At 37.8% G+C, this 17,263-nt stretch overlaps 1 protein-coding gene across 6 annotated transcripts in view; it reads left to right on the top strand.

The window, feature by feature from the left end:
• The first annotated feature begins 3,288 nt into the window (after positions 1-3,288).
• The window catches only part of HSF2 (heat shock transcription factor 2), a 40,603-nt gene continuing 26,628 nt past the window's right edge, over positions 3,289-17,263 (top strand). For 5 of the 6 annotated variants that reach the window (XM_043592228.1, XM_043592229.1, XM_043592230.1 and 2 more), the window contains exons 1-3: positions 3,289-3,603; positions 16,881-16,989; positions 17,126-17,253. In XM_043592228.1, the coding sequence (XP_043448163.1) occupies positions 3,511-3,603; positions 16,881-16,989; positions 17,126-17,253 (330 nt within the window). In that variant the 5' untranslated portion in view covers positions 3,289-3,510. Of the gene's footprint in view, positions 3,604-3,993; positions 4,226-16,880; positions 16,990-17,125; positions 17,254-17,263 lie in introns of those variants that run through there. The other variant, XM_043592226.1, reaches the window with a different exon arrangement.

The raw sequence follows: 17,263 nt of genomic DNA on the forward strand, positions 1-17,263 counted from the left end.
CTCAAAAATAAATAAATGTTAAAAAATCCTCTTAAAAAAAAAGCCAGTTCTGCTTGCACTACTGATTCCAACTAGTTTTGCATAGTTGATTAGGTAGAATTTGTACAGTCTGAATTAGAGGCTTTGAAGCATCAAAGTGTCCCACAATATGTTATTCTGTTTCCTAAGTAAAATCCTAGGCCACTCATATTTTCTGATGTTATTCTAAATCTTCTAAATCTTACACTCAGGCTGCAAACGAGCCACAGATATATTTAGACTTTTAAATTTGGAGTCGACAGGAGGCAATTCACTTTAAGAAAGTGACATTTTTATTCTCTACTATTGTAAATATTTCAGAATTGTGAACTCTGGGTCAAATCTGTTTCTTATATTTGTGGGATTTGTAGGTGGCAAATAACTGAATTAGCTTGATTTGGTTTTTTTCCCTTCCCAGTTTTATAACTGAGTGTCATATAAGTGCAAATGGCTCAATAATGATTTTCTCTTCCCCCCAAAATGTCTCTAGTCAGTACTTAAAGTTTTCAAAAGGTTTATTAATTACAATTAATATTAAGGATTAGGTTCATAGAACAAGAAAACAGTCATTTAAATTATTTCTGGAACATCTGGATTTTATTAAGAGGTGAAGGGTGAGTAACAAGAAGTCTGTACATGTTAGCAAAGGAAGGTCAGCTTACTAATTTTTTCTCTATAATAGTGGTTCTCAAGGTCAGCAGCAGCTGCGTCACCTGGGAACTTGTTAGAAACCTGCACTTCAGATCTAGTTGGTGGAGTAGGAGGAAAAGCACCAATCTGTTTTTTTCTGAAGCCCTCCAGGCAATTCTAATGTAGGCTTAAGTTTGAGGTACACTGGTATAAAAGGAAAAAAAAAAACATGTTTCAGACTATGAAAGACATGGTTTCAATTCCAAAGCGATGTGATTTTAGACACATATCTATTTCCTGGTCATATCACCAGGTTTCCTGGTTAACAACTTGTCTCCTTAGCTGGTCTCATGAGTGGATAAATACTATCCAAAGTGATACCTGTTTATTTGTTATATTGACCATCTTCCCCCTCCACATGATTTGGATGCATGTTTAAGTTGGAGAACCACTGATATATAACATGCAATATATTGAAAGCAGACCAGCTACAGAATTTGAAGAGCTCAATGCAGAAGGAAAATGCAGGATACCTTGTTCAAAAATGAAGAATTTCAAGATGGTGAGAGCAAAGCATTAAACCAAGCATTAAAGTACAGAGCCCTATAACCCACAAGCCTACAGGTTGAATGCCCAAAGAGTAGCTTCTGCTTGTATCTAACCACACCTTTTTTTTTTTTTAAATGGAAATGCTACAGTGCCAAGAAACTAGGCCACATTTTCCCCTCAGACACTACCAATCTTACCTCCTGAGCTGTCACTCTCCATGCTTATTGGCCTCCTATCTTTGCTCCCTGTTGTCTTCCTTTCAGCTATCCATATACAATTGTACTGTACAAGACCCAACTTAAGGTCACCATCCTCCGTGACATCTTCCTTTACTACCTTAATTTACTTGACTGTCTTTCTAAACTTTCCTAGTATTTTTATGCCATAAATTTAGTTCTTTTTAAAAAAACCCATTGACTGCTGATCATTGTGTTTATCCTGTTTCTTGAGTTAGAATATAAGCATCTTAAGGATTGAGGTGGTGCCAACATCATACAACGGAAAGAGCACAGGCTTTTGAGCTTAAGAAACCCTGGGCGTAAATTCCCTCTCTTGTTTACTAACTGCTATATAGGTAAATTAATTCACTTTTGGGCCTTAGAATCTTCATTAGAAAAGTGGGATAAGATCTGCTTTATTGGGTTGTTGTGAGGGTTAAGTGAGATAATATGGACAAAGCCCTGGGCATATATAAGTGCTCTGAAATGTTAGTTCTTTTATGCAGACACATGGGATGTATCCTGTCAGATATCTGATTTTGCTTCAGCAAGTAGATGAGGGGCTGAACACAAACTCACTATTCAATAAATATTTACTCATTGGAAATTGTATGTATTTTCGGAAGTAAAGCAATCCTATGGTGAATTTTTTTGAAGTTTTAAGTATTTATTTATTTTTGAGAGAGAAAAAGAGAGAGAGAGAGCACAAGCAGGGAGGAACAGAGAGAAATGGAGACACAGAATCCGAAGCAGGCTCCAGGCTCTGAGCTGTCAGCACAGAGCCCTGTGTGGGGCTTGAACTCAGGAGCCATGAGACCGTGATCTGAGCTGACATTGTACTTTTAACCGACTGAGCCACCATTTTGTATAAAGTTATTATCTCTGATTTGTTTGTATATTCTTATATTCACATGCTGACTTTTGAAAAAAAACAGGTTTAATTTTGTACAAATTTTTTATATTTCCACACCTATTATCTTACATGAGTTAAAAAAAAAAAAAGGGATAATCTTATTTCCAGTGAGGAAAAGGGGAAGTCTGGCACTGACAGATTAAGAGATTACTCTAAATTACACAGACCAGTGTAATTTAATATCCACTAAACTGTCCTTGAAGCTGGGTTTAAATTCAGATATGCTGACTCCTTGTTCATTTTTTTTTCTTCACTGTATCAGACAGTCTCTGGGAAACAAAAATATACCTGTTAAGTATATACAGAAATGATTATTTTAATTTATTAAAAGGGTACAAATGAGACTATTTTTATGTTGGGCATATAGTTGGCATTCACTGTGTGTTAGATTAAAAACAGCACGTAAGGTCTATTACCGCTCCTGGTTCACTGAAGTACACACTTAGGTAAGAGTTATTATTCAAATTCTTCTTTTTGACAAACGTATTTTAATGGAACCGTTTTCGCCTAATGAAAATTTAACTGCAAGCCTTACTATTTTTAAGACAGTTTCAATTTGGGGCCTAGCACATCATGTTCGAAAGCTGCTTCCCTACCCCGCCCCCCCTCCCCATGTGAATTATTATACTTCCTCCTGCCTGGCGCAAACCACACTTTGCTTGCCAAACTTATGGCTGAATACCCCCGAGGACTTTCTGTAGCCTCCCAGCCACAGCTCAGAAACCCAAAGCCGTTTCCACGTGAAACAACCAAACACAGTCCACTAAGCCTAAGGTCCGCTACAGTGACGGCTACGGCATAAAAGGCGAATAAGAAGGCAGCGCCCCCTTCTGCTCCCACCCCCTCCTCGCCTGCAGCACCCAATCGCTTTTCTTTGTCCTGTGGTCCGCGCCTGGGATTGGTCGGAAGCGGGACCGGCGCGGGACCAGTGCGCAGGGGCCGAACGCCGAGACTTGTCCGTCATGTGCGGCCGCCGGTCCTCCCCGCCTCGCTGCGCGCTTGGCGAGGCTGGGGGGCGGGGCCCGGGAGCTGCTGCGCCTGCGTTGTGGGCGTTCTCCCGGAGCAGCAGCTGCCGCCGCCGCCGCCGCCACCACCACTACCACCACCACCGCCGCCGCTGCTGCCGCCACCGCCACCGCCGTGTTCGGGTGTAGAATTTGGAATCCCTGCGTCTGGTTAACAATGAAGCAGAGTTCGAACGTGCCGGCTTTCCTCAGCAAGCTGTGGACGCTTGTGGAGGAAACCCATACCAACGAATTCATCACCTGGAGCCAGGTAGGGGTGAGGGCACGGCGGCCTCCGAACCCCCTGACTAACCGCCTTCTCTCTCTCTCTCTCTCTCTCTCTCTCTCTCTCTCTCTCTCTCTCTCTCTCTCCCCTCACTCTCCCCCTCTCTCTCCCTCCCGTGGGGCTGTCTCTCGCGGCCTGCGGCTCGACGCCTTCTGCGCGGCCCGCGGCGCGGGGTGGCGGGGTGGCGCGGGCCCCGGCGGTCAGCCTAGCGAGGGACCCCTCGTATTGTTCGCGCGGGGAGCCGCGGGGGTCCCGGCCGGCGCCGCTGGCTCAGGCCGCGGTGGGGGAGGGGCGGCCCGCGCCGCGGCCCGCGAGGCCCCGTAACGGTCCGGCCCCGTCGGCGTTCGGAACCGGCCCGGCAGGGCGAAGGCGGCCGAGGAGCCGAGGGCGCCGGAGCCACGTTACTGCACACTCATTCTCCGTCCTCCCGCCGGGTTCGCGGGTTACGAATCGCTGAGGACACACGCAGCCCTGGGCGCGAGGGTTTGTCTGAGGAAATCTTTACCTCAGCGACCCGATTCTCCTCACTAAAAAATACACCCCGCTTGGCGCTGGGTTCTTTATGAGGAGAGCAGTCAGAAGGATACAGGCAAATGTTCAAACGCAGGTTACTGTTTCTCATTGGGTTTCGAAATCTTGTATAGAAAATGGTACAGCATTCTTTGGAAATTGTGAGCCATTTGTATATATAAACGGATTTTTGTGATTATTTTAGTAAAAGTGCTGTAATAGGTGTTCAGTAACTTGGTGAGAAGCTAACATGAATCACTAAATTTCGCTGAACAGTTACTGGGAGAGTGGGATATGATGCCTTGACTATTGGTTTGATCCCAACTCCGCCACTAAACAGGAATGACCTTAGTCAAGCACCTTATCTTGTCTGGCCTAAGTTTCATCGTCCTTAAGATGAATGGGTTGCCTGGGTGATGCAAGACCCTTCCAGTTCCAAATACAAGATTCTAAGCAGAATGATTATTACATAAATAGTGCATTTGCGTTTGAATGCACTCTCAGGCTGTTGGAATCATTTTGTGAAGCGGAGTGGATTTTTCTTATCTGTTTGGGGTATTTAGTTGTTTAGAGGGTTGCCGAAGAGTAAGTGAAAACTACCTTCACAGTGCCTGGCACCTGTTAAGTGCTGAGTAAATGTTACCTCCCTTCTTTCTCTCTTTTCTATTCCTGTCCTATTATAGCTCTCACTTTTACTTACTTTTAAAAAGGAGCACTGTGTTGAGTACATGGGAGTTTCTGACTAGTGTTAACCCCATATTCTTTCTTATATTACCGTCATTTGTTCATTTCTTTATACCCCTTCTAGGACTTAATTTTTTTGAAGGTCACTATCATCAGCTGGATGGTGTGTGTTAAGTATTTGATGAATTCTGTACAGTTGTACAAAGAAAGGTGAAAATAAGGAAGCCAGCCGCCAGCATACACTTAAAAATAAACAGATGTCTCATGCTTTTCATCAGTCAGAAGGATTAAAAGTTGACAGGGATGGATCAGCACAGACTGCTGTTACTCAGCCTTGTATTTATTAGAGACTGGACTGAGAGTCTCTCCCACCCAAGCTGACTTTATTATACGTTTTTGGCTTGTATGGTCATTTAAAAAAATAATTCTTATTTGTCCCATAGGTCTAAGCTTATGTTTTACTAATTTTCTTATACATAATGGGACAGTTAAAATATAAATTCATTGAGGGCAGAGACCGTGTTGGTACCAAGGACACATTAGGTATTTAATAATGGTGAATCAATGAAATCTTTTGGGATATGTAATGGAAGTGGTAGGGATGATAAAAATAAAATTATGCCTGAAAAGAATCTTAGAGATAATCCAGTTTAGCCTCATCATTATGTAGATGAGGGTTGAGGCTTAGGTTAGATTTCTTATCCATAATTACAAAGCTAGCCCATTATTGGAGATGGGACTCTAACATAGATTTTTGACCTCTCGGATCAGTCTGCCATCAGAAGCACTTCCCTTAATACACTTTGGCACAATATTTAGTTTATATCAAAATGTTACCCTTTCACAAGTCAGTGGACAATTCTGGATTAATGTTGTCTAGAGCTTAGCTTAGTTGCTTAGGACGTCTGTCTCTATTACTTTCCCATAGACTTTTCCAAAAGCAGTGTTAACAATGAAATGAAAGGTAAAACATTAATTAAACAATGATGTTAAATGGAAAAAAACTAAATAAGTTACTCTTATCTTTTAAAAGTTGCTATTTATGGTTGTTTCTGGTTTCCTTCAAATGTGTTTTGCTGAATTTCTGTCAAGGTAATTTAGCATTTGTACTATCTGAGTGAAAATCATATTAAGACCTTTTAGAAGCAGCAGATGTTTTGGAAACCAGGAAATCTTTTATGCAATTTTTTTTTTTTTTTTTAACTTGTGGAAAATAATTTACTCCTCTAGCTTGAGAGTAAGGCAAGGGGGAAAAACTTAACCAACTACAGTTTGAAAAGCTTGGCTTAAGATTCTTGAAGACTTACTCTTAGAGCTAGTTTTTCTTGAAACTTGTAATATGACAAAAATGAAAAATGAAATAATGCCCCATTATCATGATTAATTATAGAAATATATGAGCCATCAAAACTATACTAAATGTGTTATTGATTCAAATAATAGAAATGTCTTTGGATCAGAGTGTCTTTAAGATATTTGTACATATTTTTTTCCCCATATTCTCCCCTTGAAAGTTTCTTTTTTCTTTTTTTCTTTTTTTAACATTTTCTATAACTTCAAAATTTTATATAGCTGTTTTGGCTCTGGTAGGCAGTCTATTGCCAGAATCAGGGACAGAGATAGTACTGTTGGGCAACTTAAAGCTGTTTTAAATGTAATCAAGTCCTAAACAGAAGGCACAGGTTTAACTTGGAAGCAACTGCAGAAACTTGATATTCAGGGACAAGAGGTTGTAGAAGTTGGATGGAAGTTCTTGCCATTGATAGTGAGGAACAGTCTTTACTGTTACTGAAATTTGATAGTGTATGTCGAAGTGAAGCAGTTATAAAAGCAGGAAAGAACTGGAAGTCATTGTTTTATTAGTGTTATTACCTTTGTCTCTGTTCATATTGTTTGAGAAGACCAAGAAGTGATTTCTGGTAGAGACCTCATACCCATCTGTGCCCTTTGACATTCTCTACTTCTCCATCTCTCTCAAATCAGTATGGACAAATCAGGAAATAGGAGGGAAATGGAGCAAAACCAGAATTAGTCTCCTGTTTTCTAGCTGTTTTGAATTAATTTGAGCATTCAGATTCTGATGTTTTGGTATCGTTTTGAGCTTCCCAGAAACCATTGCATTATTACACGAAGTTGAAAACAAGAAAGCCACAGGTGTGCCCGAATAGGGGTAAAATCCACTTTAGATGAATCTACAGAAAAGTTGAAAGATTCATTGATGAGTATTTTCTATTTGTATACATAAAAGGGAGTGAACAAAAGACTCAGAAGGAATGGCTGGTGAACATTAAAAAGTTATGGGCTATTTTTAAAATGTTACAAATTTCTGTTCTGAAAAATGTTTTAGATTAGTGGGTTTAAAGTATTAGATTATTTAAGAATATTTTGGATGTTTTTAAATGAGTACCAATTTGAGCACTAACAACTGTTGTTATTTGGAAGCTTGCCAACCTTTATGGGTAAAGCCTAAAAAGAAGCTACCCATCTCTCCCACCTTACACAGTCAGTAGTGGCTTTCTTCCCCTTGTGAAATGTGTTGGGAGAGTTCTATGTTCTATTGTTTGAGCCTCACAGGTTTAAATGGAAGTAAGATGGAATTTTTGCACTCAGAGGTTATCTACTAATTGTAGAGTGGAGACTGAAGGAATGACATAAACAGAGACACAGAGTATGAGTGAAGGAGGGTTGTATGAGAGAGGGAGAGCACGTAAAAATATAAGCAAGGGGCATTCATCTGATAGGATCCAAGAGTTAAACTTCTAAAAAGATAATTTGGTCCACTGTGGCCAATGATTCATTTATTTTGTTACTCACAAATATTTATCATGAGTATGTTATGACCAGCAGTGTGCTAGGTACTTGGAATTCATTCACTAGTGAACAAAGTGGCTTTATAAACCTTATATTCTAGTGGAGGACACTGATAATTAAAAAGTAAGCAAACACAGATAATATAATTTTAGTTAGTGGTAAGTACCATGAAGGAAATAAAGAAGGTTAAAGAGAGATAACAGTTAGGACTAAGTAGGAGACAGAAGTCACATAGTATAAAAGAAGGAAAGAATTACTTTTAAATATTTTAAACAGGGAAAATGTAGAATTACTAACTATATCAGAGGAATTGGAGTAAACACTCTAAAGAATATAGGGCTGGCAGTTATAAGAATATGACTATGTCTCACTTAATGGCAAAGAAACCACCGGTGCCACTTTAGTGGAACTTATTGGAAGCTCATCCTTCAGAACTTGTGGGAGAAATACTCCTTTAAGGCAGCAGTTTGCAAACTATTGCCCATGGTCCAGTCATCTGTTTTATAAATAAAGTTTAATTGGAACATAACCGTGCTCAATATAGTTACATATTGTCTATAAGGTATTATTACCTGCAAGCCCAAAATATTTACTGTCTAACCCTTTAAAAAAAGGTTTATCAGTCCTTGTTCTAGAGCACCCTTGAAAGCTATTCGTGGGGACATGTCTTGCTAGAAATACTCTGGTTTGAAACCATCGAAGGGAGAGAGAAAGCTGAGGGAAGCTGTTGGCCTTCTGCTGCTGACCTTCTGTACTGCAAGAGCTAGGTGCTGGAGAATGTGCCTACACTGTAGGAGCCTGTCAATGTTGAGGAACCAGGAAATAGGAAGGAGAACCCCCCTCCTCTTATAATCTCTTTAGTATCTTCTATTGACAAAGCTTATCACCATGCCTTCTAGAAAAAGATATTTAAGGGACCCAGCCCCACGGTTGCAAAACAGACAATGAAAAATGAATTTGGAGCAATAAACTGATAACTAGCACATAGTTATCTGGGATTTGTGGGCATTTTAGGTAGATCGATGAGGAAAGCCTCTCTGAGGACATGAAGTTTGAGCAGACACCTGAACAATTAGGCCAGGCGAAAGAGAATGGCAGATGTAAAGGCTTTGAACATGGCATGTTCATGTGATTGGAGAAGGCCCCTGTGATTAGAATATCTTTAGAGAATGTGAGATTGAGGTTAGAGAAGTAGCAGGAACAGATGGTATAGGGCCTTAAGGCTGTAGTAAGAAGATTGGAAATCTAGGGAACTAGTTTGTAGATTATCACAGTTTTCCACTATGGTATTGAAAATAGTATAGCTGAAAAAAAAATAGTGTAGCTGAGACTAGGGTATTTGCGGTGCAGATGTGAGAAGTTGTTGGATTTGGTATCTACTTTAAAGGTAAAGCAGCAGAATTTACTAATAAATTGTCTGGAGTACAGGAAAGACAGAGAAGAATTAAGAATGACTCAGATTTGGCCTAAACAAGAAGATAAATGATACCATTTGCTCAGATGGGAGAGTATTCAGAGAAATGCAGGTAGAGATTCTGTTTGGCCGTATTAACTTTGATATTACAAATGAACACTAGTGTTACTTGAAAATTTAGCTTACATTTTGTTGACCATACTTATTCATATGACTACACCTAATTTCAAAGGAGGTAGGGAAGTTCAGTGCTAGGAAGGAAAACAGGAATATTTTTGAACAGTCTGAATGAGTTCTACACTCCAAGACATCCACGTGGAAATGTTGAATATGATGTTTGAATATAAGACACTGGCATTGGAGTTTGTGAGTGGTAAAGCCATGGGATTGGATGAGATCATCCGGGGAGAGAAATGGAGATGGAAGGAGCTAAAAGACAGGCCATTCTAATTTTTAGAAGGCAGGAAAGTAAGAAAAAGCTAGCAAAGGAGATTGAGAAGGAACAGTGCAATAGGAGAAAAACAAGGGAGTAAGGTTATAGTAGTTAATGGAAAAAAATGGTTCAAGATAGAGAAGATGGTCAACTGTGTCAAGTGCTATTATGAGTATTTTTATATACCTCTCCTGGTGTGTATAAGCAAGAATTTCTTTAAGGTATATATAGGTACCTATGTTGAAGAGTGGAATTGCTCGAAAATAAGATATGAACTCTTCGACCTGAAGATAGTTCAAATTGTTTTCCAAAGAGATTAAACACTCTTATACTTAGCCATGCATGAGATTTTCCATTAATTCACATCCTCAAAACTTGATATTATCATTGTTCTTAATTTTTTACTGATCTAGTAGGTGTAAAGTGTTCTCTCAATGAGGTGTTAACTTATATTTCCCTGATTACTAATATGTTCAAACACCTTTTCATATTTATTGGCCATATGTGTCACCTATTCTATGCAGTATGTGACCATTTTTCTATTGGGTGGCTTATCTTTTTTTTTTTTTTTTAATGTTTATTTATTTTTGAGAGAGAGAGGTGAGTGGGGGAGGAGCAGAGAGAGGAGATACAGAATCTGAATTAGGCTCCAGGCTCTGAGCTGTCAGCACAGAGCCTGACACGGGGCTCAAACACAAACCGTGAGATCATGACCTGAGCCGAAGTTGGACGCTCAATCGTCTGAGCCACCCAGCCGCCCTTTGGGTAGTTTATTTTTATTTATTTATTTATTTTTTTTTTTAATTTTTTTTCAACGTTTTTTATTTATTTTTGGGACAGAGAGAGACAGAGCATGAACGGGGGAGGGGCAGAGAGAGAGGGAGACACAGAATCGGAAACAGGCTCCAGGCTCTGAGCCATCAGCCCAGAGCCCGACGCGGGGCTTGAACTCACAGACTGCGAGATCGTGACCTGGCTGAAGTCGGACGCTTAACCGACTGCGCCACACAGGCGCCCCCTGTATGTGTTTTAAATTAAAGTTCCACCAAAGAGAATCTGTTGGGATTTTAATTGGAATTGCATTGAAACTAAATCAGGTTAGGGAAAATGGAAGTCTTTATGATATTGAATATTCCCATAAACAAGACATGTTTTAAAATTCATTTTGTTTAATAAAATTATGTATTTTGGGCACCTGGGTGGCTCAGTTAGTTAAGTATCCAACTCTTGATTGCACGTCAGGTCATGATTTCACGGTTTGTGAGATCTTGAGCCCTATGTCCGGCTCCGCCTTGACAGTGTGAAGCCTGCTTGGGATTCTCTGTCTCCCTCTCTCTGCCCCTCCCTTGCTCACGCCCACGTTCTCTCTCAAAATAAATAAACATTAAAAGTTTTTAAATAAAAAAAAATAAAGTTCTTTATTTTTTGGTAATTGGGTCTTGCACATCTTTGTTAGATATTCTTCGTAGGTATGTCAAGACATTGTAAGTGGAGGGGCGCCTGGGTGGCTCAGTTGGTTAAGAGTCTGACTTCGGCTCTGGTCATGATCTCATGGTTAATGAGTTTGAGCCCCACATCAGGCTTTGTGCTGACAGCTTGGAGCCTAGAGTCTGCTTCAGATTCTGTGTCTCCCTCTCTCTCTGCCCCAATCCCGCTTACACTCTCTCTGTCTCTTAAAAATGAATAAACATTAAAAAAAAGATGTTGTATGTGGTATTCTTTAGTTAAAAGTACATTCTGGCTGTTGCTGGTAGTTAGAAATACAAATAACATTTGTATGTTGATAGATAAACCAGTGGGCTAATCATTTTACTCATGTGGGTCTTTTAAGTGTACATCCATGAATCTGTGAATGATAGTTTTGTTCTTCCTTTCAGAGCTTTATACCTCCAATTTTTGTCTTTTTTGTGTTGGTAAGACCTCAGCATGTCAAATAGAAGCAGTGATCACAGATCACTTTTTCTTATTTTTAAAAGAAATGTTTTTTATGTTTTTCCCTTAAGTTAACTAGCTGTTAAAATTGAGAATTTTTAATTTATCTTTTTGTTGTTAATGTCATACTTATGACCCTTTCCCCTCTCAGTCAATTGCCAGGGAGGAGGATACAGGAAAAAAGTTGATTTTGGTGAGTTAGGAAGATGGATTTGATATAGACAGTAGGTTGAGAACATGGTGAATTAAAGAACATTATGCAAAAATGTTAACAGTTGAAAAATCCAAGTGTGAAGTTTGAGATGGGGCAGAGATATAGATGTGATCATTTATAATAAAACATCATATTTAATAAAGTCAGTACATTGCCTAGGAAAAGAGTGTAAAAGGTGTCATGATCAAGGATAGAAACCTAAAAAACACACTACCTTTGATAAGTGAAGAAAATTGAAAGGAAACATGAGAGAGGGGAGACCTAATAGTATTTAGTTTCAAAGTCAAAAGAGTAGAGTATTTAAGGAGGAGATTGTCAGTAGTGCCAAATGAAATGCCACAAAGAGGTGTGGGAAGAACAGGACTGAAAAGAAGGCATTGAATTTGGCATTTGACATTTTAGAAAAAAATAGTTTGAGTAGAGTGAGGGAGAATGAAACCAGTTTTTAGCAGGAGTAAGTAGATAGTACTAAATTGGAGAAGGGGGCTTTGAAATAAATTTAAGTTTTGCAGTGAAGGAAAAGACAAATGGGGTGAATAGATTGAGAGGGCAGCAAGGTAAAGTTTTTTTAGATAGGAAAAAACATGCATTTTTAATTTTAATAGTTACTACCTAATAACCAATTCTGATTGTCATCAAACTTTAAAAATTTTGCCAATCTACTCAGCTGGTTAAGCGTCCAACTTCAGGTCAGGTCATGATTTCTCGGTTTGTGGGTTCAAGCACCCATCAGGCTCTGTGCTGATAGCTCAGAGCCTGAAGCCTGCTTTAGAGTCTGTGTTTCCCTCTCTCTCTGCCCTTCTCCTGCTAGTGCTCTTTCTCTTCCCCTCTCTCAAAAATAAATAAACATTAAAAAAAAAATTTCAAATTTTGCCAGTCTAATAAGAGGAAATCATTATTTGTTTTGCTACACAATTATAATGAGATTGGGCCTCTTCTAAATTTTACGTTGGATTTTTCATCTTACTGATTTTTTAGAAATTTTTAATGCAATTAACTGTCATAAGTATTTAAAATATTTTTATGTTAATTTTCAACTTTATTGAATTTTTTCTAACTCTTAATAGTTATGTTTAGTTTCAGACACAAATAGTAGAAATTCAAACAGTGGTTTAAACAGAATAGAGATGCATTTTCCTTTTAAGTCTGAGGATACCCAGTCACATTCTGGTCTTTTCAGCCATACTTAGTTTCTCTACCTCAGGGTTGCTGAAGCTTTAGTCATTAGCTTCAAGTTCCAAGCAGGGATATGGGATATAGGGGTTTGACACTTTGAATCTTTCCCCTTTTAGAAACTTTTCTGGAAGCCCCACTGAGTCCATTCTATTTATATCTTAATTGCCAGGGGTATATTTGGCTGCCTCTTTTTGTAAGGGGGACTGAGAAATGTGGTTGCAAATCAGACAAAATTGTGATTCTGTTCATAACAAAGTCGAGGATCATTTGTGTTTTTCCAGATGGATCTCTTTGTTTTTAAGGGTAAATAGTGTTCCTGTGTGTGTGTTGTGTGTATCAGTTTCTTTATCCATTCTTCCATTAAGGGACACTTAGGTTGTTTCCGTATCTTGTCTATTGTAAATAATGCTGCAGTAAACATGGGAGCACAGATAATGCTTTGAGATACTGATTTCATTTCCTTTGGGTGTATACCTAGGAAAGGGGTAGTTGCATCATGTGGTAGTTCTATTTTTTATTTTTTTGAGGAAACTTCATGGTGTTTTCATAATGGTTATACTGATTCACATTACCACAAACAGTATATGAAAGTTCCCTTTTCTTCACATCCTCACCAACACTTAGTTTTTTTTTTTTTTAATAATTGCCATCCTACCAGATATGAAGTAGTACTTCATTGTGGTTTTGGTTTTCATTTCCCTGATGGTTAGTGATGTTGATCACCTTTTTATACACCTGATGGCCATGGCCATTTCTGTATCTTTGGGAAAATGTGTATTTGGGTTCTTTTTTAATCTGTTTGTGTCTTTTTCTTTTTTGGCTGTTGAATGTGTTCCTTACAGATTTGGAATATTAATCCCTTATCACATATATTGCTTACAGTTATTTTCTCTTATTCCATTAGGTTCTCTTTTTATTTTGTTTTCTTTGCCGTGCAGAAGCTTTTTAGCTTGATGTAGATGTTAGCTTGACTATAGTTGTCCTTTCTCTATATGTATAAATATATTAAATCATGTTGTACATCTTAAAAATATATAATTTTAGCTTTAAAATAACAAAAATCAAAAGGAGTTAGAGAAATTTGGGAATAGGGTAGGCAGCTAGCAGTTTCCATGAATAAATTATAAATTCTTTACCACTGTGGCTTCTACGTTTACTTCATACTCCCAAAAGCATGGTTGTGAGCTTTGAGTTAGCATTGAGCAGTGAGTTAGCATTGAGCTTTTGTTTTTTTTCTTTCCAAATGGAAAGTTTATGAAATCATCCTTTTTTCTCCAGATTTTCTCCCTGATATGAATGCTACTTGTACTTATTACACATATAATTATATTCATTATTATGTTATTATATATTATTATATAATATAATATATTGTAAATATAATTCTCAAATAGATTTGCTTATGCTTCTGTTCTCTCTAGTCCATTTTTTCTTTTTGATCGTCTCTTTAGTACAAAACTCTTGTAAACACTAATCCTTTCACCTTTATAGGGTAAGGTTAACACTTCTCTTCTCATTGTTTTTAGTATTTTCTTGTCTATTGTTACATAATTATTTTACAAGTGAACTTCAGTACCTAATATTTGGTTGTGTTAGCATGTTTTCACCTCGTCTCCAAAATTTTCTTCTTAAATGAGAATTTAATGTATTGGTTAATTAGAGAGAATTGACAGCTTTACAGTTCTGTATTTGTCCCTCTGTAGTTTAATGTTCTCATAAACATTGTGTATATTTTTAAGACTTATTTTTAGGTATGTGACTTTTTTCTATTGGGATCTTTCTATTATTGATTTCTTTATTCTATTTTAGTTTTAAATTGTTATGGTAAAATGTACCTAACATAAAATTAACCATTTTACCCATTTTTAAGTATACAGTTCAGTGGCATTAGGTACATTTACAATGTTATGCAGCCATTGCTTCCATCTGTATCCAGAATATTTTTCAACCTTCCCAACTGAAACTGTGTACCTTAGACAATAACTCCAAATCCTCCCTCTTCTTAGCCCCTAATAACCATTTTGTCTCTATAAATTAGACTATTCTAGATATCTCATATAAGTAGAATAGTACAATATTTGTCCTTTCATGCTTAGTTTATTTTATGTAGCAGGTCTTTAAAGTTCATCCATGTTGTAACACCTGTCAGAATTTTCTTCCTTTTTTTAAGGCTGAATAATACTGTGTGTATATACCACATTTTGTTTGTCCATTTATCCGTCAGTGGACATTTGGGTTGCTTCTACTTTTATTTTTTTCAATGTTTATTTATTTTTGAGAGAGAGAGCGCAAGCAGGGGAGGGGCAGAGAGAGAGGGAGACACAGAATCCAAAGAAGTTCCAGGCTCTGAGCTGTCAGCACAGAGCCCAGTCTGGGGCTCAAACTCAAGATGGTGACTGAAGCTGAAATCAGACACTTAACTGAGCCACCCTGGTGCCCCAGGTTGCTTCTACCTTTTGACTTTTGCAATAATGCTACTATGAACATGGGTATACAAATATCTGTCCAAGTATCTGCCCCATTCTTCTGGATACATAGTAGAATGGTAGGATCATGTAGTAATTCTGTGTTTAATTTTTTGAGGAACTACCATACTGTTTTCCATAGCAGCTCCACTATGTTTTACATTTCCACCAGCAGTGTAAAGGTTTCCAGTTTCTCCACATCCTCTAGCATTTGTTTTCTGTTTATTTGGTGTTTTTAAAAATAATTGCCATCCTAATATTGTAAAGTGGTGATTGTGGTTTTGGTTTTTATTTCCTTAATGATTAGTGATGTTAGACACCTTTTTGTTTATTGGCCATTTGTTTATCTTTTTTGGAAAATACCTACTCAAGTCCTTTTCCCATTTCTGATCGGGTTGTTTGCTTTTTGTTGTTGAGTTGTAGAAGTTCTTTATTACAGATATTAACCCCTTATCAGATACACAGCTTGCAAATATTTTCTCTGATTCTGTTGGTTTCCTTTTCACTCTATTGATGGTGTTCTTTGCACAAAAGTTTTTAATTTGAGGTAGGCTTGTTAGTCAATTTTTGCCTTTGCTGCCTGTGCTTTTGGTATTGACCAAGAAATCATTGCCAAATCCAAATAAAGCTTTTTCCCTTAAGTTTTCTTCTAAGATTTTTATAGTTTTAGGGGTGCCTGAGTGGCCCAGTCGGCTAAGCATCTTCTGACTCTTTATCTCAGCTCAGGTCTTGAGCTCAGGGTTGTGAGTTCAAGCCCAACTTTGGATTATGTGCTGGGGATGGAACCTACTTAAAAAAAAATTTCTATACACACACACATACACACACACACACACACACACATACATAATTTTTATAGTTCTATTTCTTATGTTTAGGTCTTTGATCCATTTTGAGTTAATCTTTGCATATGGCATAAGGTAAACTTTGTTCTTTTGATGTGAGTATCCAGTTTTCCCAGCATCATTTGTTGAAAACTGTCCTTTTCCCATTGAATGGTCTTGATGCTCTTGTAAAAACTCTTGGGCTTTATATGTAAGGGTGTATTTGGGGGCTCTTTATTCGATTGATCTTTCTGTGTTTATGGCAGTATCATACTGTTTTGATTACAGTATTGTAAGTTTCAAATTATTTTTTTGGTATGCCAGAACACTAGTGACTTTAAATATTAATTAGTAACCAGATATCTTACTGAATTCTTTTACAGTTTTGCAGTTGATTGTGCAAAGATATGTCTGTTGCAGATAACAATAAAATATGACTTCCTCTTAAATTTTACCTGTTTTTGTCTAATTACATTGGCTTTAAAATAATGTTAAATAATTATGTTGGCTACGTACAGTATTTCTTTTCTTGTTTCTGATTTAAGGGAAATTCTTCTCTAATATTTTGCCATAGTGTATGATATAGCTTTTGGTTTGAGACATACTCTTACTAAACTTCTGAGGTTGACATTAAAAAGCTTAATTACAGTTTGGCACTTAATTACAGTTTGTTTCTTGTTGCTGTTAATAGGAACAAAATGTTGATCTGAAAGTGTCATAGAAGGACTGCCCAGTTTTGGGATTCATATGTATCACCTCTTAGGACTTCAACTAATTGACTTTTTGTGTTGTTTTTCAGAATGGCCAAAGTTTTCTGGTTTTGGATGAACAAAGGTTTGCAAAAGAAATTCTCCCCAAATATTTCAAGCACAATAACATGGCAAGCTTTGTGAGGCAACTGAATATGTGTGAGTATGGATAGCAGTTTATTTGGAACACTGTCATCAATGGATTAAACCATTTTTTTCCCATTAGGTTGATAAGCAAAAAGGAAATCTTTTACTTTGGTCTATTTTAGTAATCGAAATTTTTACTCTTTTTCAGATGGTTTCCGTAAAGTTGTACATATTGACTCCGGAATTGTAAAGCAGGAAAGAGATGGTCCTGTTGAATTTCAGCACCCTTACTTCAAACAAGGCCAGGATGACTTGTTGGAGAACATTAAAAGGAAGGTGAGCTATT

The sequence above is a fragment of the Prionailurus bengalensis genome, chromosome B2 (genome assembly GCF_016509475.1).
Source record: "Prionailurus bengalensis isolate Pbe53 chromosome B2, Fcat_Pben_1.1_paternal_pri, whole genome shotgun sequence".
Lineage (NCBI taxonomy): Eukaryota > Metazoa > Chordata > Mammalia > Carnivora > Felidae > Prionailurus > Prionailurus bengalensis.